Source organism: Lineus longissimus, chromosome 7, assembly GCF_910592395.1.
Source record: "Lineus longissimus chromosome 7, tnLinLong1.2, whole genome shotgun sequence".
Taxonomy (NCBI): Eukaryota; Metazoa; Nemertea; class Pilidiophora; order Heteronemertea; family Lineidae; genus Lineus; species Lineus longissimus.
The window spans coordinates 2,116,150-2,140,300 of NC_088314.1; the positions used below are offsets into that span (position 1 = coordinate 2,116,150).

The 24,151-nt window shown below is 42.7% G+C and overlaps 1 protein-coding gene across 9 annotated transcripts in view; it reads right to left on the bottom strand.

The window, feature by feature from the left end:
• LOC135490739 (filamin-A-like) overlaps positions 1 to 24,151 on the bottom strand; it is an 86,704-nt gene that overhangs the window by 10,684 nt on the left and 51,869 nt on the right. For 7 of the 9 annotated variants that reach the window (XM_064776167.1, XM_064776165.1, XM_064776166.1 and 4 more), the window contains 6 exons: positions 23,955 to 24,144; positions 23,530 to 23,774; positions 6,593 to 7,735; positions 5,326 to 5,494; positions 4,867 to 5,007; positions 523 to 651 (listed from right to left, as the gene is read on the bottom strand). In XM_064776167.1, the coding sequence (XP_064632237.1) occupies positions 523 to 651; positions 4,867 to 5,007; positions 5,326 to 5,494; positions 6,593 to 7,735; positions 23,530 to 23,774; positions 23,955 to 24,144 (2,017 nt within the window). Of the gene's footprint in view, positions 1 to 522; positions 652 to 4,866; positions 5,008 to 5,325; positions 5,495 to 6,592; positions 7,736 to 9,710; positions 9,729 to 23,529; positions 23,775 to 23,954; positions 24,145 to 24,151 lie in introns of all 9 variants that reach the window. The other 2 variants (XM_064776169.1, XM_064776170.1) reach the window with 2 other exon arrangements.

A 24,151-nucleotide genomic window follows, 5' to 3' on the forward strand; every position in this document is an offset into this window, starting at 1 on the left:
GGGCCAAACCACCGTGAGGGCAGATTCGACAAGCGTCGTAACATACTCTTGTTCTGTGGTGGTGGTGCGTGGGAATTTTGTGCAGCAGGTTTTCTGAGCTTTTGGTTTTTAGCAGTTTGCTGTGCCTTGAGTGCTGGGGGGTTAAAGATGCGCATTAATTCTCTTCCCATTATAACAATGGTCAATTCTCTAGAGAATATGTAGAGTACTTTGGGGTTAAACACAGCATGACTTTGAATTTAATGAATTGATGAATGATGTGAAAACCTTCCCCTGACTTGAAACAAAACAGAGACTCCCATGCATAACTTATCCACACACCCCAACATGCCAAACTTCATTCTTGATCACAACGAAATATTGATAAATTCCAATTGATCCTTGACAGCACAAGTGTATCTCCCTCCATCGCTGAGGAGCATTTTTTGAAAAAGTTGCTCGCACACCCAATAGTATTTTTGGGGGTGATTTGATAGTATCTGTAAATTAGTCAATATTCGTATGAGGTAACTGAGGACTTACCGGCTCCAGCATGCTTAGTGTTGATCGTGAAGTGGCATGGTTCGCCAGACACACCGTGACTTAGACCTGGGCCGTACGCAGTCACGTAACCACTGCTGACAGCATCAACGTGGAACTTGAACGGGCTTCCTGCAAAGATTTCAATATAAATTGGATTAGTGATCATTCAATACGATACAGGGAATCGAAAACATCCTATTTCTCTTGCATTTGATGGTCCTGAAAAGAAGACTGGTCAACAGAAAGAGAGTAGAAAATACAAACAGATCAAACTTAGGGGGAAAGAAACAAGGAAAAAGTTGCATAACCAACGTCTGCATCATTTGCTTCTTCGTGTAGTACAGTAAACATGTTTGGATAACAACCACAGGAATACGAAACAAGGACCTCGGTGTACCTGGCTGATCCGCAGAAGTCTGAGTGATGACGGGTTCAGTTACGTGAAAGTATCCAGGTCGGTAATCATAATTATCATTCCGTGTTCGTGATTTCCGTGATCTTAATGGATCGGAAGCAAATACACAGCCTGGTTCTTCCTCAAAACTAAAACATTCCTTTTTGGAAGACGTTTTCGTCTTGACAGGTTCAGCAACGTAAACATGTCCTTCCTCGTCGTCGTAGTACCTCCTCGTCTCTGGTGATTCCGTCGTGAAAATCCTCCCCCGCTTCATCCCATTGCAAGACCTCCTCACCGATGCGTCTTTTCCAATTGTTAGATCCTCGGTTGAGGAAAAGATTGGCAGCTTGGTGAAACTTGACTTATAACTTGATTCATGATCTGACCTGTAGCTGTCTCCCAAGCTCGACCTATAAGCTGTAGAAGATGGCCCAAACTCATGCTTCTTGTACGTCGATATTCCATATCCAGCTTTTGAGAGCCCATAATCCTCATCTTCAATATCGGATAATCTGGCATCAATTTTTGATAATCCATATTTTGTTAGTGCATGGCTTCTACCAGGTCTTTTGCGAGACTTCCACCCCTCGTAGAGAATCGGGTTCGGGGACATTGAAGCCACATCATTGCCACCCACATTTAACAGTGTTCTGTAATCACCATCAAGATAATAACTCATTGTTTCAAGTTTTGGACAGTCAATGAGTTCTCAAAACAAACTTCCTGTCGTCTTCTGGTGCTGTCTGCTGACCCAAATTCTATCCCGATGCTTCAGTTCATCGAAAAGCTTAACTTCCAGAAATGTCTACATTTAGTCCAGTAAAGCCAACAGCAAGTCACCCCTCGACCGGGATCATAAAGTCCAAACCTTTCAATGGTTTAACATGCTACAGTAAGAGAGCCCCAACATGGGGGAAAGCCCAGATAAAACTTCACACAGTCAAAAATGGAATAAATTATGCTTTTTCTTTCTGCTTTTTCAAAGAGTGGTTCGAAACGTCCTTTCTGAGACCTAATTCTTTGTTGATCAACAGGTCAGGAAGTTTCCACTCAGGTTCAATATCAGCAAACTGAAATGAAGTGGATGACATGACGTTCCCAAACTTGCCTCCAGGTGTCACTCACTTGTAATCAGGTGACCCTCTTAGTGGTATGCGTAAAACTCAGACACAATAAAGGTGTATCTAACCGCCAGATGTCCATCCTCAACCAATTGACCAAAATCCCAAAATGTCACTGACGGTTAACAAACTTCAAATGACATCCACAAAACCCATCTGCTATGAACTGAACCCAGGGGTCACACAACACCAACCCACACTGGCTGTGTAGCATAACTTCATCAAACCAACTGTAAAGTCCTACAGGCCAAACTTTCCTAAACAGAATGCCACCAAAACACGATCAAAATGGCACCTTAAGCACACGATCGCAAGGAGAAAACCTACATAGGTGAACAACAAAATTACCCACCTTCAGGCACATCTATCCAAACGAAATCATAACTCTTGTACTTCTTGGACTTAGCACTTTTCCCAGAACCACAACAGAAACAGAACGCTCTCTTCTTCTTCAAATCAGCATCATCGTCTTCATCCTCTATACACAGATTCTCAAACATGTGAGCCCTGTCCAAACCTTCCCCATTCTCAATGTCCGGTACTGAACGACTCACATCAAACTGACTTGCACTAAATTCAAAATGGCCAATGTATCTCTCCAACACAGACAAGTTCATGTAGTCTTCCTCTCCAGGGACCGCAACCTCAACAGAAGTCCTCTCTTGATACTCTTGCGATCTCGCATCATCATCTTGCAAACTCCTATCCGAGATACTAAATGTTTCACCTCTGCAAAGCTGAGATGCAACATCAGTCTCATTGCCCTTTAGCTTCTTAGGCGGTGGCCCGTCTATACTCGTAGCTGGTTTGATCTTCTGATAAACTACCGGCCTCTCAAACTCTTGGTCACTGCACCCTGTTTCCCCATCTTCCTCGAAGATGTACCTGCGTTCAGGTCGCTCTCTCTCAAGGCCATTCATGATGTGAGAAGGACTTTCATCCTTACGTGGGGGAAAATCCTTCCCCTCTTGTTCTTGACTCGGCTCAAAGTCTCTCACCGGAACCATATCTACGGCATCCACATCCTCCCAGCTAAATTCGGCCTCTTTCTCCGCCAGCTCCTTGCTCCTCAACTCAATTGGGTAGACCTCCTCATCATCTACGACCATCGCATCCTTTTCCTCCAGAGAAGACTTCCTCAGAACGTCAACAGAATCGAAACTTTCTGGTTTCGCACCGAAATTCAGTTTGTAAGTGCTAACATGTAATGGCAGATCCATATCCTGATTTCTTAACTCCCGATCACCAGAAAGTTTTCCTTTATTAACATAACTATTATCGCTTAATTCCATATGTTGATAACCACCTGAATCATCAGCTTCATCCATTCCAATAAAGCTAAAGCTATTGCTTAGCGTCCCATTGTTAGCGTTAATCTTGTGCTGCAGCTTCTTTTGCGATCTTGCCCGCCAAACTCTTCCATTATCTTGGGATCGCAGGTTCAGAAAATAAAACTTCAGCCTCATATCTACTGATGGAAGATTATGCAAATTGATAATCTCTCTCCCTAGAGGTCGGGACAGTAATTTTCACAAATAAATCATAATCCTTCATCGACTAACCAAGAAGAGAGACCACCTGATGCACGCTACAAGTGCGCGATCGAAGTTTCAGGGTAGAGAATGCCAGTGGTCTTCAAAGACATACTAGGAAGACAGGCTCCCTGGCAGTCAACTCGAGAAGAACTGATATCAATCAACCATCAGCCATATCTACTTTAGCTTTTCACTTTACAAAGCTAAAGTTTGACTCAACACACTCATGGACTTCTTCTGCACTACAATGTACGTCAGCTTAACCGCAACTCGTGCACAAACCATATTTAGTTCAGAAGCAGTTTCAGCTGAGTTTGATGACCTGAAATAACACTTGTGCATCTTGAATGCAATGCCAACACGCCCTATCTACAAGGACCCTTCCAGACACTTTCTAACTGTTCATGAAATGTTTAGCAACCCACACAATAAGCTTTTTTTGCATCAGATCGAGACAACTTTGAGTAACTCCTACATGACATACAATACATTTTTTGGCATGATAACTTCAGGCTGAATTACAGGAATAGGCCACCACCATGGTCCCCTTCTATCAAGTGTCAGATAGGACTCACATCACATACAAATTTTCTGAACCAAAACAGAAGCATTGGTGAGAGAAAAGCTCATACGGAACCCTTATGTTGCGTGAAGAATACTTGACACAGAAAACCATACCAATTGAGACATAAACGGCTGTAGTTTCGTCAAGAAACTTGGCTGACAATGATAATGGGTCACAAATGACAAAGGAATCAAACACAATGGCCTCTTCTGCCAAACTACCCACAAGATATTCTTCCAGTTTTTCAATCTTACCAAAGTTAAGTCTTGGCATATACCTAACGGCATTCCTATATTGCTTCCTTATGAACATCTCATCAGCAAGGCAATCTTATATGACAAAACCATAACAAATAAAATCACACTGACTTAAAGTCGTCTACATCCACTATTTCTAAAAAGTTGAGCAATGTGGTACTGATAGTCAACCGAATAAACCTATTGGGTAGGAAACTGAACAGTAAAAATAAGTAACCATCCATATTTTCTAACGTTTCATTCAATGAGCTCTTCCAACGATAAGTTCATATCTGATTACACCTGTTCAATAAAGCATTCTCGTAACAGTTTAATCTTGAATGGGTCTTTTGAGTTTTAAGTATGTCGTAGGACACTACCCTCTCACAAATTGGACAAAAAAGCCTCAGGCATCGAAGAAATTTGAGAAAGACGGCAGATTCCTCCATAAACTGTGCTAGTCCTTTTACAAAACAAAAGGTGTCGTTACCTTGGATAGCTTGGTTGTTGTATCTGACGTTCATCTCGTGTGTCCCCACCTCCTCGGGGGTGTATCGGATGGTGACCGTACCATCCTTGTTATCCTCAATCTTGGGGTAGGCAACCTTTCCGGAAGGCATGATGATATCAGCTGCAAAAGAAAAACGTTCATGAGACAAGTTGATTGATAATAGGGATGCTGGCCTTCTGCTTCTTCAGTGTTCGTTCTGCACTTGGTGCTGCAATTCTCCAGGGAGTTTTCCTTGACATGACGGTTAGGTGCTAATTCAAAATTGGCCTGGTGTCTTTGTCCTCATGTGTTATGTCAGGTGGAATCTTTACACATACGGCCATAGGACTGGCATGGGGGCAATGAAGTTACCAAGCTACTGGTCAAGCTCGAAGATGTCGTGACTGGGAGGTAGTTGAAAAGCCAACTCAAACCTCAGCAATATGTGCTGGCACTTACCAGAAACACTGTTGAAGACAGGGCCAACTGGGATGCAGAAGTCGACAGGTCTGAATTGATCTGATCCACCAGGGTATCCAGGTCCTCCGAATCCGGGCGAGAGTGGTACAGCAGAGTGGACACCGGGTGCTGACGATGCTGAGATGAGATCCTCCTCAACTGGGGCAGTCTGAAAAAATAACAAGGTCACTTTGAGTTAAAGTGGTAGACAGAGTTGTATCAGGATGAAATTTCACATTTTTAAACTCTATCATGTTGTCAATGTTCTGCTGAAGTGATGATTCATCCAAAGTATCTTCAAGACTATTACAGCATTATCGATATCATGCCTGTGACATGCATTTGATGGAGTCTCTTCTGCTCAAACTTTGTTATTTGTCATAAATTAACCTTTAGAGTGAACAGTATACAGGGTGTGACAAATGCAACAGCCAGTTTTGCACCATCTCAAAATTGAGGCGTTTTCTTTACAAGCTCCAACCATCATCCCAGGCAAATTGAATGCTTCGATTGTAGCTTTTCATTTTGAAACACCAAGTATAAAGTTCACAGTTACAACAGCATTAAATGTAAGATAACTAAGCAGTAGTCAATTAGAAATTAATGTTAATTGAAACAAAGAGAGTTAATAGGACAAAATTAGTAGCATTAAGAAATGAGAACATTAAATACTGCAGGGCAAAAGAATGACATTGGTTAAACTATAAGCACGTTTCTTAATCCTGTTACTGATCCTTGTCCATTAGCGTAGACGACTGCTGGCATTTTACGAGATTGCGTTAGGCCTTTTAGTCTATATTACAGGGTAGGGAAGGGACCGAGTGAGGGGAACAGGCTGACCTAGTGAGGGGTACTATCCTGATCAAGGAGAAACCATCACCATTTGAAATGTTTCGCAGATACCCGGCAGCTTTTGGTAAAATTTCACACATCAGGAAAGTTATTGCCATGCCAGTTGATGCCAATGATCCCTGATATCACAAGAATTATGAAAATGGCAGAGATTGAGCAAGACTGCCCCATGGGTATCAACAAAACTCAGCCACCAGAACAAGACCCATCTCCACCATCTCTATTTCCACTCTTGATTCTTTGTCCTACAATTGGTCAAACATGTGAACAGAATATGATAATTCACATTATAAACTCACATCTTTGACATTATGGACCACAATACGACAGAGGAATGTTGGAGCGAGCATGGGTCTCATTCTGGTCAAGATGAATGGTCAGCGCCTCTCCCTTTTCATTTTGCCACCTAACAAACCTCGTTAAGATCTGGACAACTCAAGTCAGGAGCAGGTGATCCCCTTTCGGGTGAAGACTTTCCAAATTTAAAATCTACTAATAAGCTGGGTGCAGAAATGACTTCCTCTGAGTGTTCAGTTGCAAGGACACCAGGATCATTGCATCCAGCCTCCGAAGCTGATGTTGGCCGCACATCTGGGAACAAGTCGCCGAGTGCACTATAGTTTGGAATTTCTCTTTCAGAAGGGACAATATCATCTTCATCAACCATTAGGTCGGGTGACAACTCTTCAACGCTGGAGTCATCCTCAAGAGTTGGAACGGGACGGAGATTCGGGTCATCATCAGGCATGCTAGAGTCAGGTGCAACTAAATCATCCTCATCTACGTTAGTAGGTGCATCTTCTGGCACTGGTGGGGGCTGATGTGCAAACAAATCAGATATGTCAGGTGCGCTGTAGTTGGGAGCTTCTCTTTCACAAGCAACAATAGTATTATCACCGCCATCTACCGTGGGTTTTTGTTCTTCCTCTAGCCTCTGTTGCTCTAGCTGCTCTTCCTCTAGCCTCTGTTTCTCTAGCTGTTCTTCCTCTAGCCTCTGTTGCTGAAGCTTTTCTTCCTCTAGCCGCTGTTGCTCTAGCTTTTCTTCCTCTAACCTTTGTTGCTCTAGTTTCTCTTGTTCAAGTCTTTCTTTCTCTAGTTTTTCATCCTCTAACCTCTGCTGTTCAAGTCTTTCTGCTTCTAGCCTCTCCTGTTCACGCTGTTCTTCCTCCAACTGCTTTAGTCTTTCTTGTTCACGCTTCTCCTCTTCTAGTCTTTCTTTCTCACGTTGCTCTTCAGCGAGCCTCTCTTCTTCCAATCGCTCCTTCTCAAGGCGCTCCTCTTCAAGCCTTTCCTCTTCAAGTCTCTGCTGCTCTAGCCTCTCCTGTTCAAGCTTCTCTTGTGCAAGTCTCTGCTGCTCTAGCCTCTCCTGTTCAAGCTTCTCTTGTGCAAGTCTCTCCTGCTCTAGCCTCTCCTGTTCAAGCTTCTCCTGTGCAAGTCTCTCCTGCTCACGTTTCTCCTCTTCTAGTTTTTCTTGTGCAAGCCTTGCCTCCTCTATCGCAGCTAGTCGATCGCGCTCCTGCTGCGCTATACGCTCATCATATACCTCACGTGGGATAGCCTAAATAAATAAGGTGCAAAACATGCAAGAGTGAGCAGACAAACCAAAAGCGACAGGACAATCAGTGTTCTCCAAAAGCATCTCTGGATGGCAGGATGGGTTGGGGTTTTCCAGCAACTGATGGCCGTGTCAGGGGAGGGGGCTTAGGAGAACACTGACAGTGCATGACAAGCACAGGTTGAGAAAGTCTAGCGAGTCAAGGACAAAACGAAAAAAACCATGCACGTAGTCTGATATTCAACATGGGAAGAGGTAAGGTGGAAAAAAATCATTGTATACAACAAAACTGCAAAATGTACTATAAGTAGTCCTGTATAGTGCAATGCTTTCGGGAAGGTCAGACTTGAGTTACAAGAAAACACATTTCAGAAATAGCTCACAATGCCCATTTTGCTGATAAGTAGGGATATGCAAGGACAAAACCACAGGTAAGACAAGGCAACAAACATTTGTCTTGATCAATAGGCCTGAAGCAAGGGTATGACAAGGCTTAATGCTCTCATATAAACATCACGCCTGTTGGCGAATGTTTGCAAGGGCCTGGGAAAACATCTCGTGGTACTCTGGGTAAGAACAAAGATGATGAATGGTGGACTATGCTAAGACAGTGGAGCACCTTCTGGGGAGGTGTCCCAGATTGGAAACCATTAGGAAGAAGGACCTTGGCTACATTAGGAGCCAAATAACAGCTCCGAAGAACAACTGAGTTCATCAACAGGGGAGTGATCATCTAGCTCACACTAGAAAGAAGAGAAAATGAAGAAGATTGTGCTTGGTGTCTCCAATGAACATTTTTACACCTCTGACATTCCTGATATATACAATTAAGTCCTACTTGTTCATATTTACCCAGTCAATGCAACTTGAATAAAAAGACCAAGGGTATTCATCGAAATCTGTCATAATGTCCGATGATCTTCAAGTAACCTTCACAGCTGGGTCTACCTGTGAAAGCTATATTTCATGCTACCACGCTAGGGGGTAATACAACACCGGATAAATTCCGTGCAACACCACTGGAATGTAACTTTAATACCAAACATCTCATCTGCTGCCACAGAAGATTTACACAGCATCTCTGTAGCAGAGTCAAAACAAAACCCATTCACCACATGAACAAATGATAAAGAAGAGGAAGTAGATTCCAGTTGCATTAATAGATGAGGTAAGTTGTTCTTTCAGATAAAATGTATGGAGGAATACAAAAGTTGGATACCAGGCATATCAGCCAAAATGCGTTGGTAACTTCAGAAATTTAAGAAAGGGCACACTGTTCCATGATTTCTATGAGAAATTTCGGAAATTTTTTTTTGGTAGTCAATTATTTCATTCATGTTTACCTCACAGTATGAAAGAAGAGAATTTCCCTTCCAACAGATAGGTTATCATCAGCCATTGAGTGGGTATGTGTTCCTATCACTTCTGTGCTGAGAGCCCATCAACTTCAGACAGACCATAGCAAGACACTCCAAAATGACTAGAGTTTTGGAACTGACAATTTTTCAAGTTTCCCAAAGCACAGAAAGAGTTAAAGCTTTTTTAGGTTGTGGATGCCAGTTGGGTATTCGCGATAGAACGCTCTGAATTCCCCATTGCTGAGTTTTGAATGATTGTGGCTGATGAGAAACAAACAAGAAAAACCAACTGGAGCAACCTCCTCTACCTGCGCCAGAAACACCTGAACTCTACTGTGAATCCATGTGCATCAATGCACACAAGATAGGGAAAACATACTAGTGATCTTGACAAAGTCATTCTGAAATAAGCTGTCGAAATTTTGCTGTAAATTTTCAAGGTTGTTTTCTGGAATTCTATCCAACACCTATATAATGGTCTGCAGCAGTGCGTAGCAGTAGAGAAGGCAACTTCACCAAAAAGCAGGCAGAAATTGAACAGTTTAAAACTTGAAAGTGAATTTGAGTAAAGGATTTCATAAACGGATGATAGATTATGAAAACTTTTAAAAGCTACAAACCGAGTCACTATCTTCTACCTACAAATAGACAAATCAATTTTTAACTCATATGCAAAGTGTAAAGTTATGCCATAAGAAACAAAACTGAACTAAATGTTCAACAGTCATCAAGATAAATTCAAACTGTTAAGAACAAAGACTTATCAACTTGTGAGCCTTTTCAGTGAATGATATGCGGGGAACCACTCTTAAGGCAAGCCCTACTGCTAAACTGGCAGTACTTTACCAAAGTCAACACCATCAACAGACAGATTGTGCACAAGAAGAAAGCAAAATATCAACTGTATCATGATGCCTACCTTGGACAAATGTCATCACTAAAAGGGGCTGTTTTGGTGCAAGCTTGCTTGAAATGGGGGAAACACTGACACACATTCTTTGGTAAGGGCAAACAAGTAACAGATATACACAAACAGAACTGGACCAAGTTGGTGTCAACAAAGATAAAGAGTGAAAACTATGAAACTAACCCAATAATAGCAGACATCAGAAACTGGACAATGAACTGGACTGGTATACGTACATAGAATATAAGATAGTACTGGCACACGAATCTGCGCCTTGGATCAGACCGTCTCCTCGGTTCTTTGATTAAACTTGGTATCCGAAGACTTGAGATGCAGACAGAATTATCCGAGCTGCTTCCAGAACTGAACTTGTATGCTGCTATAGACTTATCAGATGCCCATGCACTAGGTGATGTGATGATTTGCCAATCCTGGCCAGATTTGAGTTGCGTCGGCCTTTTCTTGCTCTGTTTGTTGGTAAGTCTTCCCACACTGCTTGTCAACAGGACCGGCTCTAATTCTGGTGTACTTGATGGATCCGATAACACCTCATAAGACTTTGATTTGTAAACTTGATATGTTGGACTCAGGCTGCGACTGTCAACGGTGGAAAGTAGTGGGAATCGCGTCGGGATGTCGAAATCTACTGGCGATCTCATTCTACTTAGCTCCTTGTCAGCCGTAGCTCTGAAGGCCGCAAGCATATTTTCCAAGCCTCCAGCCCCAACAGGAAGTGGACTATGCGTCCTGCTGGTGCTTCTGTAGCTCGGGGTGGAACGTCCCGAACTGTAATACTCCTTGCTGCTGACCGGCGTCGGGGACTTCATTGAACAGCGCTCATAATTTTGCTGCCAGCTGCCAGGAGATGACAGCATGCTCTCTGGTGTCAAAGGTGATGGACTTCCATAACGTGGAATGCGCAGAGACTCTGAGGTGCTGAATGATGGCGTCCTATCATACTTTCCAGCATTAAAAGTGTACGTTGTTCGATGCAGGGTTGGTGATTTGGTTTTCTCTCGAGTAGGTGGTGCAGATCTTGCACGAAATTCTGTCCTGACAGTTTCCCCCCGATCAGCAGACAGTGGCCTACCGCGGTCAGTCACAGGTGACCTAGACCTCCGAGAAGCTGGTGACTTTGCCCTGTCAGACGCAGGGGACCTAGATCGTTCTGATGACGAAGACTTCCATCCTGTCACAGTTGGCAGTTGTTTGATTGTGCTCGCATCGGTTCCATTAGGTCGACGAAGTATTGAAATGTGTTCTGTAACTTCAGTTGTCTTGGTTGTCTTAACAACTTGGCCAACTAGTTTCTGTGCCTCAGCAGCTGTTAAATTCTTAGGAAGCAGGTCTCCTTTTGTTTTATGGATTGTCTCTGTTGTTGACTTCTGAACATTCCCGGGGACTGACTTGCGTGCTTCAGCCTTCCTGTGTTCATCAACATCATGCTCTGGTTTTTCTATTTTAACAACCTTCTCTGGAATTTTACCTCCTTCTCCTTCAGATGCACTCTCCCAGGCACTGAAAAGTTTGTCAAACTTCCCAGTCTTCATTCCAGTTTCATACGCAGGTGAGCTTGGAGGTCGCGCCGGTGATCGCGATCTTGGTGACCTGACTGGCTTTTGCACTCCAGGTGATCTCCTTCCCGAGGGGGAACTTGGGCGACTTGTTGGTTCCTTCATAGGATTTGAGTAACAAAAATCACCTTTGACTGCAGCAGGTGATTTTACCATTTGGGGAGACTTGTACCCACCGTGTTGCTTGCTAGTTTCTCTACTTTGCTCCCAAGGTTTCTGTACATTTTTGGTATGACTAGCATTCAATGCGAGCGGCTTGACACTTGGCATATTTTTCTGCTTTGCCATTTCTTCCTCAAAGGTTCCTGGTGGTTTGAGGCCTCTAGACTTAATAGTCGATCCGGGTCCTTCGTCTCGTTCAGCCTGTAAAGTCTTGAAACCAGTTGGAGATGAGGACCTGCTATGAGGTGGAGAGAAAACTATTCCCTTGGTTTGAGAGGATGATCCAGGTTGGATAGGAGGAGTGTGCACTGCCCTTGGTTCTGTGCAGTCTGGAGACTTGCGTTTAGTTGGAGAGGGTGCCCTGATCTCCTGTATAGGAGAGGGGGATCGGATACGAACTGGTGACGGTGACCTAGTGGTTGGCAATGTAGAGTAGCTGCTCTCTGATGGTGTACGACTAAGCTGTAGAGGAGTTGGTGAAGGAGACCGGGTGCGGGGACTGGGATCATCTACTGATGAATGGATAGGTTGAAATCCAACCAGCTCGTCAGTAATGTTGGTATCATCTGTTGTAGATATAGGCTTAAAGGCAGAAAAGGACTTCTGTACTTGAGCACTAGAAACCGGTTGGGAAGTAATGGGTCCGGAGCTAATAGTTTTCCTTGACCAAAATGGTTGGAATGCACTCTGTGGTTCTTTATCCAGACTTTCTTGCTTTGTTATTGGAGACCTGTAAAAGGGTCCTTTAGGGGCCTCATGGTTGGCCTGTGCTACCCACATGGATGTTTGAGCTTTCCTTCCAAAGTCATCACCAGTCGATTTGAAAGGCCTGTAGGGGTAGGTGGCAGACTTCCAATTGGAACTAGTGTCCCTCGTTGGCTGCATTTGGGTGGCACCACCTCTTTTATGAGGATCATCTTTCTCACTTATCAGATACGTGAAGGTCAGCTGGGGCTTCACAGTCTTATCTTCCATAACGTTATCAAGTGAGCCCTTTCCCTGTTTACTGGGTTGGATAGGTTTGAAAGCAGATGGCTCCCTTGATTCCCTCTTGCTAGGTTGAACAAACTGAAGTGAAGTTGAAGGCTTCATTTCTGGTTTTTGTGCAGGTTTGCGTGCAACTGGTGGTGATCTTGATGTAGACTTCCGTTGGATAGGAGGAGACATTGACACAGACTTTCGTTGAGTTGGTGGAGATTTAGGCCCAGACTTTCGTTGAGTAGGCGGGGACTTTGTCTTCGACTTCACATCTCTTCGATACGATGGAGGTTGTCGTTCAGGACTTGTTTCATCATCTGAACTAGAACCCAGGGTCTCAAAAGTAGAAAGCAGTTTCTTGACAGAGGTCGTCCTTTCCTGGGCTACTTTAGTTTCCACCTGTGAATAGGCTGGCGTTCTCTTCACAGGACTTTCTGACCGACTCCTTTGCCTGACCCTAGTGTATGAGTGTGACTTTTTTGGAATGGGAGCATCCGCAGTCATCTCAAAGGTTTTCACAGATGCGAATTCCCTCACCTTTGGTGGTTCAGGCTTCTCAAAATTCGACAGCATATTCTTGACAGAACTTGGTGATGTTTCAAAGGTTTTAATAGTGCCAGTGTATGATGGTATCTTGCCTCCAGAATCCTTCTTCACTGGCGATTCAGACCTATAAGCATATGATGGCGATTTGGGCCCAACATCCTTCTTGACTGGGGACTCAGATCTGTAACCATATGATGGTGACTTTGGAGCAACATCCTTCTTGACTGGGGACTCAGATCTGTAACCATACGATGGGGACTTAAGTGCAGTATCTTTCCTGACAGGTGATTCAGACCTGTAGGCATATGATGGTGACCTCTGCCCCACGTCTTTCGCCACTGGGGAGTCAGACCTGAAACTGTATGTCGGTGACTTCGGCTGCTCTTTCTTTGGTTTAAAGGTCATGAAAGGCTTCTGACCACTAGCACTAGACACGGTCGTGGGAGACCCAAACGATGTTGGGGAAGTACGAATTGTGACCTTCTGGGTTGTTGTTTGAACATGTTTGATTGACGTCGGTGACTTTCGTCCTGTAGGTGATTTCCTACCTGTTGGGGAGGTCCTTCCTGTTGGTGAGACTCTACCAGAATCATCTGAGAATCCAGAATCCTCAATTTGTTTAAAAGTCCCTAGTAGCTTATCAAACTGCCGTTGCTGAGATCTTGCCTCACGCTCCTGCGTCTTTACCTTTCTCTCCTTTTCCTCCCGAGCAGCAGCTGTTTCAAATGTTTTGACCAACTTCTCAAAGGGTTTTGGGTCCTTTTCTTTCTTCTTGACGCTCTCAAACGTACTCATCAAATCCTGAAACCGGTCTTTCCCCAGTGGACTTCCACGTCCCTCAGAAGCCGGGCTTGTCCTACCTTGATCAACGATGTGAACCTTTTTCCTCTTCTGCACCGGTGACCATTCATCCGACTCTGAACCTGAGGAACTTGCATCAAGTAGCTTGACGTCCGGTTCATCCTCCATTCCACTCAGGACAATACTGGGAACTCGTGGCCGATAACGACCGGAGGTGGGGCTGTAATGTGGCGATACCGGTGGAGATACGGCTGGAGAAGCCATGATGCCACAGTACTCCTCCTCCTCCGCTAAACCGTAATACGCCAGTTTGATAACAGTAAGGTTTCAGGCTTGATAAAGAAAGTGTGTAATCCGAATTTGAATTCAAATATCAGAAAGTGCCAGTAAAGATTCTCTGTTATCCAAATTATGAGAATATTTTAGGAAGAAACACAAGGAATAAAGGAGAGATGTCCTTGGTTGGATTTTGAATCAAAAGGTTTTTTTTAAAACACATGAAATTGAACTGCCCGGTTCCAATTATAAATCCTGTGGACCATGCTCAGAACGGTATGTACTGGCAGTACCAAAAGCCAAAGAAAACTTTCACGGATAGATATCATTCAAAGTGATAATGCTCTCAGCAGCCACTGTTCTCTCGGCAATAAAGGGGTTTGCCATGAAACTGGCTCTTACCCTTTGTTAATCCTCTGAATTAAAAGATTAAGGCAATAATCTTTGGATTATTTTAATCTCCTTTAAACCACCTGATGCTCTGTTACAATGCTTTCTCATTCTGAATCATACTTATGGGAGGAAAATGATGACTTTTTCTAGCGTACAGTGCGTCCCCCAAAAATGTCTCAATTAATGCGTTTCAACTAAATAAGAACTTGACATCATTGTTTGTTGTCAATAATCATGCATGGAATGAGGCCCAGTTGCTCAATCAACATTAGAGACATATCTTAACTAAGCATTATATCCATCAGTCAATGTCATTTACAAAAGTAGCATCAGGACTTAACTCAAAGGTTACTGCTGACATCGATTGAAGGCCCTGAGCCTTGGACTAACAAAACCTGTTCAAAATGATTTAAGAAAGACTTGAACAATGGGCCAAACAAGCGTCACTGAAATGATTGATTGTTTTGACAAAAAGTGATCGATAACCTAAAAGTTCACATGACCTTCAATTATCATTCATTGGTTATTGGCAAACTACCTGCCCGAACCGTTTGATCTGTCGGATATGTTTAACAATTGGCTCACAAATATCAGAAAGCATCACTCACAAGAAAATACAACTATTTTGAAAGGTATTGATAAGAATTCGGAGGATCACATGACCTTCAGCCAACCAATCAACAATGAGTATAGAATGTCAGTAACCTTGTGTATAAGAAAGTCATCACCGAGACCTGGAGTACCTGACACACTGAGACTAGCTCCTCAGCCTATCGGGCGCAGGTGGGGCAGGGCGGCAACTAGAAATACTGGTGAGGGCAATGATTCTATACGGAAACCTTGGATGTGGAGATGATAGCTCAAGCATATTGCACTGTTGTAGAGGTGGACCTAGAAGGCGTAAAGAGGGTCGCCCTGGTAGCTTTTAGGGTCAAGGTGCCACAATTTTTGGTCAACTTCAAAGATTCTTTCAATAAAGGAGGGGGGACCATCCCTCTGCACCTCTCCTCAATCTGCCACTGAAGATCCACCAAATATCATAGATATTTCTCATCATTTAATAGATTGATTCAAGTTGATAAAACAAGAAGTGCTTTTAACCCTGAGGTGAGTAAGAGGCTGATTGTTAGAGGATGAGATGTGGCCGGTATTACATGTCTTCGTGTATACATCAGACGGACATTGCGAAAATGAACATCTGTCTATCCCTCATACCCCTAGTCCCAAACTACTTTGGTGTGATGATACAACAAGAGATATACACCTCTGAACCACACATGTTCAAAGTGAAGAACTAATACATAGGAGCTAGCATGTCAAGAAATATTGGGTGTGGTATGGGAAAGGATGCCTGAAGGTCATTTCAAAAGGAGACTTCTATCTGGAAAGGGGTGCACACAGGAGGAGAAAGGAGAAGGAGGCACACCAATCTCAGGTACTTACATCAAGTTAGGTCCGAAAAAAGTGCTAGCTCTTACACTATCCCCAAATTATCTTAAGAATTATAATTCCTTCAAAGCATCCAGGTGAATTCCAGTCACTATGACTACAAACCAATGAAGTGGGTTATCTGTCTAGAGTACTGGTGGCTTGTAGAGGTAAAGCAGCTGAGCAGCTTTGGTCTGGTGCTTGCTTTTGCTCAGAAGGGGTTCAGAAGTACACCAAGACTACAGTCGCAAGAGTGTACATTCACAAGGAGCTGTAGAAGTGGTCCCATCAAGATTACCCCGCACAGACCGAAATGGCTGGACTGGGAGTCGTCGGTGCCTACCGACCACCAACCAATCACTTCACAGCAAAATGGACCACTATGAATATTCATGAGCTCCCAAATAAAGCCATGTGATAGTGTACGTAGGTTTCCACAGAAACTCTATACCCAGGAATCCAGGCGTACATTCTGATCGGTTTGGAACGATGCTTTTTCCTATCTTTTCTCGTTCCTCGGCAATATATAACATTCGTAACTGTGGTCGGTAGCATACGCGAACACAGTCTGCTGGTTTTCAACCTGGTCTTACCTGTTGGACCATAGACAGCTTATCTAGGCAAGGCAGCCGAGCCCAGCCCATCTCTCACAAACAGTAAGGCGCGCAACTCAACAACACACTGAGATCTACACATGATGAACAGTATCATGCCTTTCTGACTTTTCAACACTGAGAAGGTTCATGGCATAAGTGAAACAACTCTACTTTCAAAAACTCTGGGTACAAGGATGATCCACACATGTAATTAAGAGTGGGCCTCTCTAGGTCTTCGCTCCTTCAATACACCAACCACCAACGTAAATGTTACTTTCATAGCAGTACCATTTTGCTGCAGGAGCCTGCTTCTTGTATCAACAAAGGTAACCTTAAAATCAGGAATGCAACTTTTTAAAAGTTTTACTTTTTAAGAGTTTCAACAGGCATAAATTTCATGTTCAAAGATTCAGACACTTTAAAAGAATTTTGAAAGATTCGAACCATTAAAAACTGGAGGAAGATGCCTCACAGATGTTTTGCCTTTATGATAGCAAATGTAACCTTGGTTAGTCTTTACAAATGGCCCCACCCCTGGGGCTGATTCAACAAGACTTACATACCTAGAACCTGCAACAATCTATTCACAGCCACTTAGAAGTAATTTTTCATGTGAAGATACCACTTACAACAATAGATTACCTCGAGAGCTTCTCTAGGTAGGTAGGCAGAACTAATTGTCTATGTTCTCAAAAAACAAGTGCTTTAATTACTCAGAGCAAGGGGAGACAAGATGAATGAGTACACGCTCAGACAATGGTATGTGGATGTAAATAACAACTAGATCATGTGGCGCGGTTGTAACTAAATAAAGGAGAACAAGGTGGTTTATTAGCAATGAATATAGAATAATAACAACATGTTAAGATCAAGTGGTACATGTAGTATTAGATTTTCTCTAAAGCTCATACTCGTAACATTGTGTTCATCAGTCATCTCTGATGCAAGGGCAACAATGTTGGAATTTCCCACTTTGCCATTTTAAGTGTTAACCGTTCAAGACCTCAGTTTTGCCAACCAATAAATCACGCAATCGAGCACCTGGCAGATACACCAATAGACTTGTGGAGGCGAATAGAAGTAGATCACTTCCGCAGGCCGTAGGCCCAAGTTCAATATGTAAAATAAACCCAAGAAGCATACACCACGAGTCAATTTCAACTAAGAGTAGATGACTCTCCCATGCCTCCACATTCAGTTTGTTTTCGAAATCTACTGGTTACTTTACGAAAGTTAAGATGAGATTGTTCCTATGAATTCCACCTCGCCCTACAGATAGTGTCTGAAAGCTTCCACATGGTTGCGATAAAGCCTTGCATCTCATAGACAACTGCTACGGCAGATAGGTAAGATGGGGAAAGCAATGGATTGAACAAGGTGAGGCTGACTCCGTTTTGTATACTCGGGAGAAAAATGGTGGAACAAAACCTGCATGATTGAGTATGGTGTCTTGGCTTGCCTTCGCTGGAGGCTAATATTATAACCTACTAACTTTTTCAAAGAAGATGCATGAGTCTAGACTTGTTTAAGAGGTATTGTGTGTTCAACCTTTACACGGGGATAATAACTTGAGGAGATCTGGGAATGATGTTCAAAGTCTTTCCTAAGTAGCGTATGACTAACGCAGGAATCTTGTCACCAGCTGTGGCTCTCTTGATCTATCAAAAACATTGGTATGTGTCAGATATACAGCCACAGAAGATATATATCTATTGTCTAAATATTACCAAGGATGATAAACACTTCATGTTTCACAAAGATACAGTTGTTAAATTATGATTAACATTGTTCTGGTCAATATATTTCTAAGGCAAATCAATCACCCATGTCAATATTATGTCATTACTAAATTGGAATTTTGCAGAAGTGATAAGAATGCATTCCTAAACTGTGACAATATCTCGTGGCCAACTGGTTTGTATGCTGGGGAGTCCATAATACACAATTAATAACATAAGTTACTATTGATTGCAAGTGCCAAGCCCTTAGTCAGAGAGTTAAGAGGACTGATAACGACAGTTTTGGTATGCTTCCAGCATTTTGTGCAGTTTTACAGATCAAACTCAATTTGCAGTCATTCACCAATGAATAAGACTGATTTGGGAACCTCAGGAAAACTGAACTACAGTAGATGCTGAGAAGCCATCCTCGTAGACAGAAAATCTGAGGAATGAACATGAACTCTGCTGATTACATATCTTCAGAAGTTTCATCAGAAGCCTTAGGTATGCTGAGAGCTAACTAGCATAGACATGATGATGAGAGGAGAATTATGAGGGTAGAATTAATGGATAAAGCTGCAGTTATCGTAAACTGCATAACGTCAAAGTCTGCGGGGTTATTGGAAAAGCCAATATGGCTTATCAGCCTCAAGGAACCTTCTGGAGGAATGCAAATTAGGTTGGCCAGTCACGATTGTGTTATATGGTTCAGAATCTCCTCCTTACCAAGCAAACCCCTTTGCATAGGACCAGAAGCTAAAGATGCTGTCGAACTTCAGCCCTGGTGCTCTGTAATCATATGTATTTCATGACGTTTTTCCAAAACACAAACTATTTTAACTATAGAACGAGAAAAAAGTTATTAACTCTGAAGGATGAAAAAATTTCCAAAAATTTTTTTCACTTTTTTTTCTGCTCAAAATGAAGAAACATCATCAGCCCCAAACAAATTTTGGCTTTGAAAATTTTTCAGAATTTTGAATTTTTTCACTCGTTTTTTTTCTGCTCAAACCAGTAAGAAATTGAAGAGCCTTTCAAGTACCAGACGAAAACTACGTCAATTTGCAGACACAGAGATGCAAGATGGGGACCAGGGTAATCACCTCAACAATTCTCAAAGGAATCAATTTCCAAAACCAGATGACCAGAACTGACCTTATCGGTGACCAAGACATATGAATACTTTCATCCTAAGAGGCGAATTTAAATGTATGCAAAATGGAATACCATGTGACTACAGCAGCCAATCAGGAGCCTGCAATATCTTGGTAGCACGTCATCGAACAAGAGACAGTCAAAACATGGATTTTTGTCAAACTAAACTAGGAATTGGCCTACCTTGTCAGCCTTTTTCTTCTTGGGTGATTTTGGTTTCTTGGACTTTTTCATGGTTGATAATGGTGCCACAACCAAACAGGACAAGAGAAGAGGGTGTGAGGGGTACGTTTCCATGTGGAGGTTCAGAACGTCAATATGTGACGTTGCCAAGAAGTGTGATTCATATTGTATGCAAATTGTATGATCTGCATATCAATTGGGATCCAACATTGAAATTTCATCGATTTTATTTTCAAGATTAATTATAGGATTAATGCCTTAACTGCTCTATAATTGGACAGTGGAGATCGCTATGGCTTGTTGAAAAGCATCCATAAATGATGTGAAGAGTCAAGCAAGGGCAGGGGGAGGGGGCAGTGACCAATGCATCAACATTTCCAGGGTTAAGTCAATATAAATAGTCTCAACAATATCGCCGATTAGATCGAACCTTATCATCAAATGCCACGAATTAACTTCGTTGTAATGCACAGGTCAATCATCGGTCAAATCCCGCCCGGCAAACAGGTTGAATCTGTCCCAATATAAAGCAACTCGCCTCTCATATTGATGATTACTTAAGAATGAGATATCTGGATATGCTTCAGCTACAGAAAGCATCTGAACAAAGAGGTGATAGGGGCATCTCTAAGTTGCAGCTTACCGCGGCCTCAGCCAGAACCACCACCTTCATCAATAATACGCATACATTCTTAACCAAAATACCAGACGGTAGTCGAGTCTTTATAAAAAGTTCAACAGTCTTCAACGCAGCGAGATAAGCGGTTTGTAGTGATATATAGTACACCTGTGGAACGGGGGAGGCTGTGCGGAAACTGCTTCAGAAATACCGGCAATTGCGGCAACCCGAGAAAGAATGATATCTCCCCTCCCACAGACCAGACGATGTCTTCAACGGCCTTCACAGATTCCTGGCCTCTACTCTGGTTCAGGCAGGCAGGTATAAGAAGGATTATAGACTCTATATTGATGTGTCTTTGAAGGCGATATTATCAGGAATCTGACTCTTCAGGACTCAGCAGCGAATGACCATCTACATTACCATGTACGGATTAAAGACTAATCTGTACTTGATATTACTACTCCTTGTAAGAGAGGTACAGTTATGGTTTGAAAGTCTACCCCAGAGCACATCAGTGACACAGCAGACTAGCACAACCAATATCAACTTGTAAGATACTAGTAACTTGAATACGCTGCTGAACCTGGCCAAGTCAACAGCCGATATCTGACAAATACCATTGCAAAGCTGCAGAGCCAACCTTCTGTTTCAATCTCAAGTCAGCTTCGAAACGCAAGTACATCGCACTTTGATAAGAAACACTTATGCCGTGGTCACACTGGGGTTTTAACACGAATTGAATTCGAATTAAAACGTTGATACGTATTGGGGCGTCACACTCAATTCGGTTCATACCGATCTCAATCCGCTTTAACCAACACGGTTCTTAAACCGAATTGAATGCGAATCAGCTAATCCGAATCAACGAAACCGTATTGAGATTTCAAGTGTGACGCGCTTGATACGAATTAAGATTTTCGATCGCACTGCGCATGCGCCCGGCGCATGGAAAGTGACCTTTGACCGCGGGAACTAGTGCTCCGAACTAGTTAACTGATGTATTTAAATTATCTCATTAACTCAAATCGTTTTTCGTTATGCCATAGAATAGGGAAAAATCAACTCCCTTGCACGTGACTTGCATTTCCATTTCCTGGCAAGGTATGTTGCCGCCGGTTCGTTGGTCAAAGGTACATTGGTCAGCAACATCGTCGCGGCTGGGTTTTCCCCGGTTTTGGCCTCGTTTTCGAGGGCGAGGCCGGGATTCTCCGCATTTAGCGACGGTGGTGTCGACTCGCTGAGGACACTCCTCTTTGACCCGAACTTTGGCAATAGGCATGGCCGGGAGATGGAAATGGTCAAGCACCTTACGCGATTTTAACTTGTTAATAATGACTGTGTGATACTGTGATATTATACACTTATATGTTTTGTACTTGTAAATTTTATTCCCCCATATGGGAGGTTAATAAATAATAATAATAATAATAATAATAATAGATGGCGCGTCGTTAGTATGCATTGAGTGTGGCGCGTTTTAAACCGATTTGAATGCGTATTCGGGCCAGTGTGACGCGACCGTTCTGAAACTGGATTAACCAATTCGTATTCCGGAGAGCGCTCTACGGAATTCGGTTTCAATTCGCATCCAGTGTGAACACACCATTGGTGGTAGATGATCAAATAAAGAAGATCCAAGGTAACCTTGGAACCTATCAAAATTTATCTCCACTCTGGATACTTGCTGCTATTGATAAGTTGCAGGCAAAGTCAGAGGCCTTACAACTTGGTTCTGAGGAAAAATTCTAACTTACATCAAGCGAGAAATGTATTTGATTGGACAGGACAGGACACAAACTCACTGATTTACGACATATTGAATATCAGACCTCATGAACGTAGAATTGTAAGAAGAAAACAAAAATTAACTTTTCAAAAGTCAAGCAAAGAATTCAACAGTAAAAAATTCAAATTGGAAAAGTTGTGCAATCATTAAGATAAGTTTTTCCCCAAGCTCTGCCTCTGAACATTTGGGTAGAGATGGAATTTAACAACTGCTGTTCAACAGTAAAGCCCATCACACACATCTTCTAAATATGCAGATTCAGGTTTGATATGTTGAATTCAATCGTCTGGCCCTGACTCAGCACCTGCAGAAACGTGGACGGAAGGCAGCTGCATCCCGTTTTTGAGAGTGGTTTGTTAAGCATCTTTTAGTTCAAAATTCGCTCAGACATGAACAAGTTAAACTCATCCATCCTGGGATTTCAAAAGTGTGCTGACTTCCATAATGAAATTGGTCAGAAAAACTAACCGACATTATTGTTTATTGGCAACAGGTTGAAGTAAACCATCTTAATGTCATTTCACCCAAACATTGCAGTAGTCAGACATACATCATACATAGGAAATGTACATGATGTAATGCCTGATTCTGTCAACTTGGCTGGAATGGGCTTTCAGAGAGAAATTCCAGACGAACAGGTGTGGCTTTTCGCTGCTGCCATCTGGGGTCAGGTGTAGAGATATCGACTCAACCCTTTCGAATTGTATAATCTGACCTGGATGCACGCGTATCCTGCCGATTCAAATCTCATATTAGAACTTCAGAAGCTGTCACAACAAAACTTCCTCAGAAAACTGCACAACTTTTCCTTTTAAAAACAGGGTTATTGTAGCGACTTTTCTAAACAGGTTTTCTCAACTGCCAACCAGTCGGGCAACCAGTGCCACCAAGCAGAGAAATCAGGAACATGCAAGTAGATTTTTCTCACGTTGGATATTTTTGATAGTTTCAGGCCCCAACATTGGGTCCTGGTGCAGCCTGAAGCCCAAATTAATACTTCATGTTGTGATTGCACACAATAACCCTATTTTCATTAGTAACTCAATATATGTACCTTTGTATCATGCACCAAAGGCTAGGATTGCTATAAAACCCACACCACTCAAATCAAGCTTCAGGGTGAGCGAAAAACCACTAATACTTTGTCAATATGACAGTAGTAAAAGTAGGCAGATTTCAAAAGCAAGGAGAACTGGATTTGGAAGAACTCAAATCAATATACAATTAAATGTACACAATGTACAGTATTCACTTGTATTCTTAGAATGAAATGAATCAAAAAGTTTCCGATGAATTGTAAACTTGTCCTACCTCTTGGGTGAACTCTCCCTTCGGGATTGGCTTGCCGCCGAAGTTGATTGCGATGCTATGAGTACCAGGGAAACGTGGTGTGTAGTAGATAGAGACGGTGCCATCGGCATTGTCTTCAATGTCAATGTCGCAGTCCCCGCCAGTGGGGTTCCTGATTTTGCATGTGATGGCACCTTTGCCAGCATCAGCAGTGTTGATGGTGATGACAGTCTCCTCACCGAGAATGACAGTCTGTTCAAGACCCTCTGAAAGATTTAAGCATTGTGTGTAAGAATGTGGTGTAAACATTATGAGTTCAATCTGTTCACTGGATTAAAACTGACTTGAGATTATCTACAGTTTCACCATTTGCCACAGTGGCTTCTTTTTTGTAGATGCGAATAAGCGTTCACACTCTGCGACATGAAGTGCACTTCTATACATACCAATAATCTTGCACTTCTCAGGGTGACCGGAGGGCGATGTCTTGACCTTGAAGGGCGACTTGGGCACTGGTTTGCCGTCAAACTTGACATCAACGGTATGTTGTCCAACCTCCTCAGGAGTGTACGAAACGGTGAAGGTACCATCAGCATTGTCGAGGACTTCAGGAGTTACGCGCAAGCCTTCTGGGTTCTGAGGA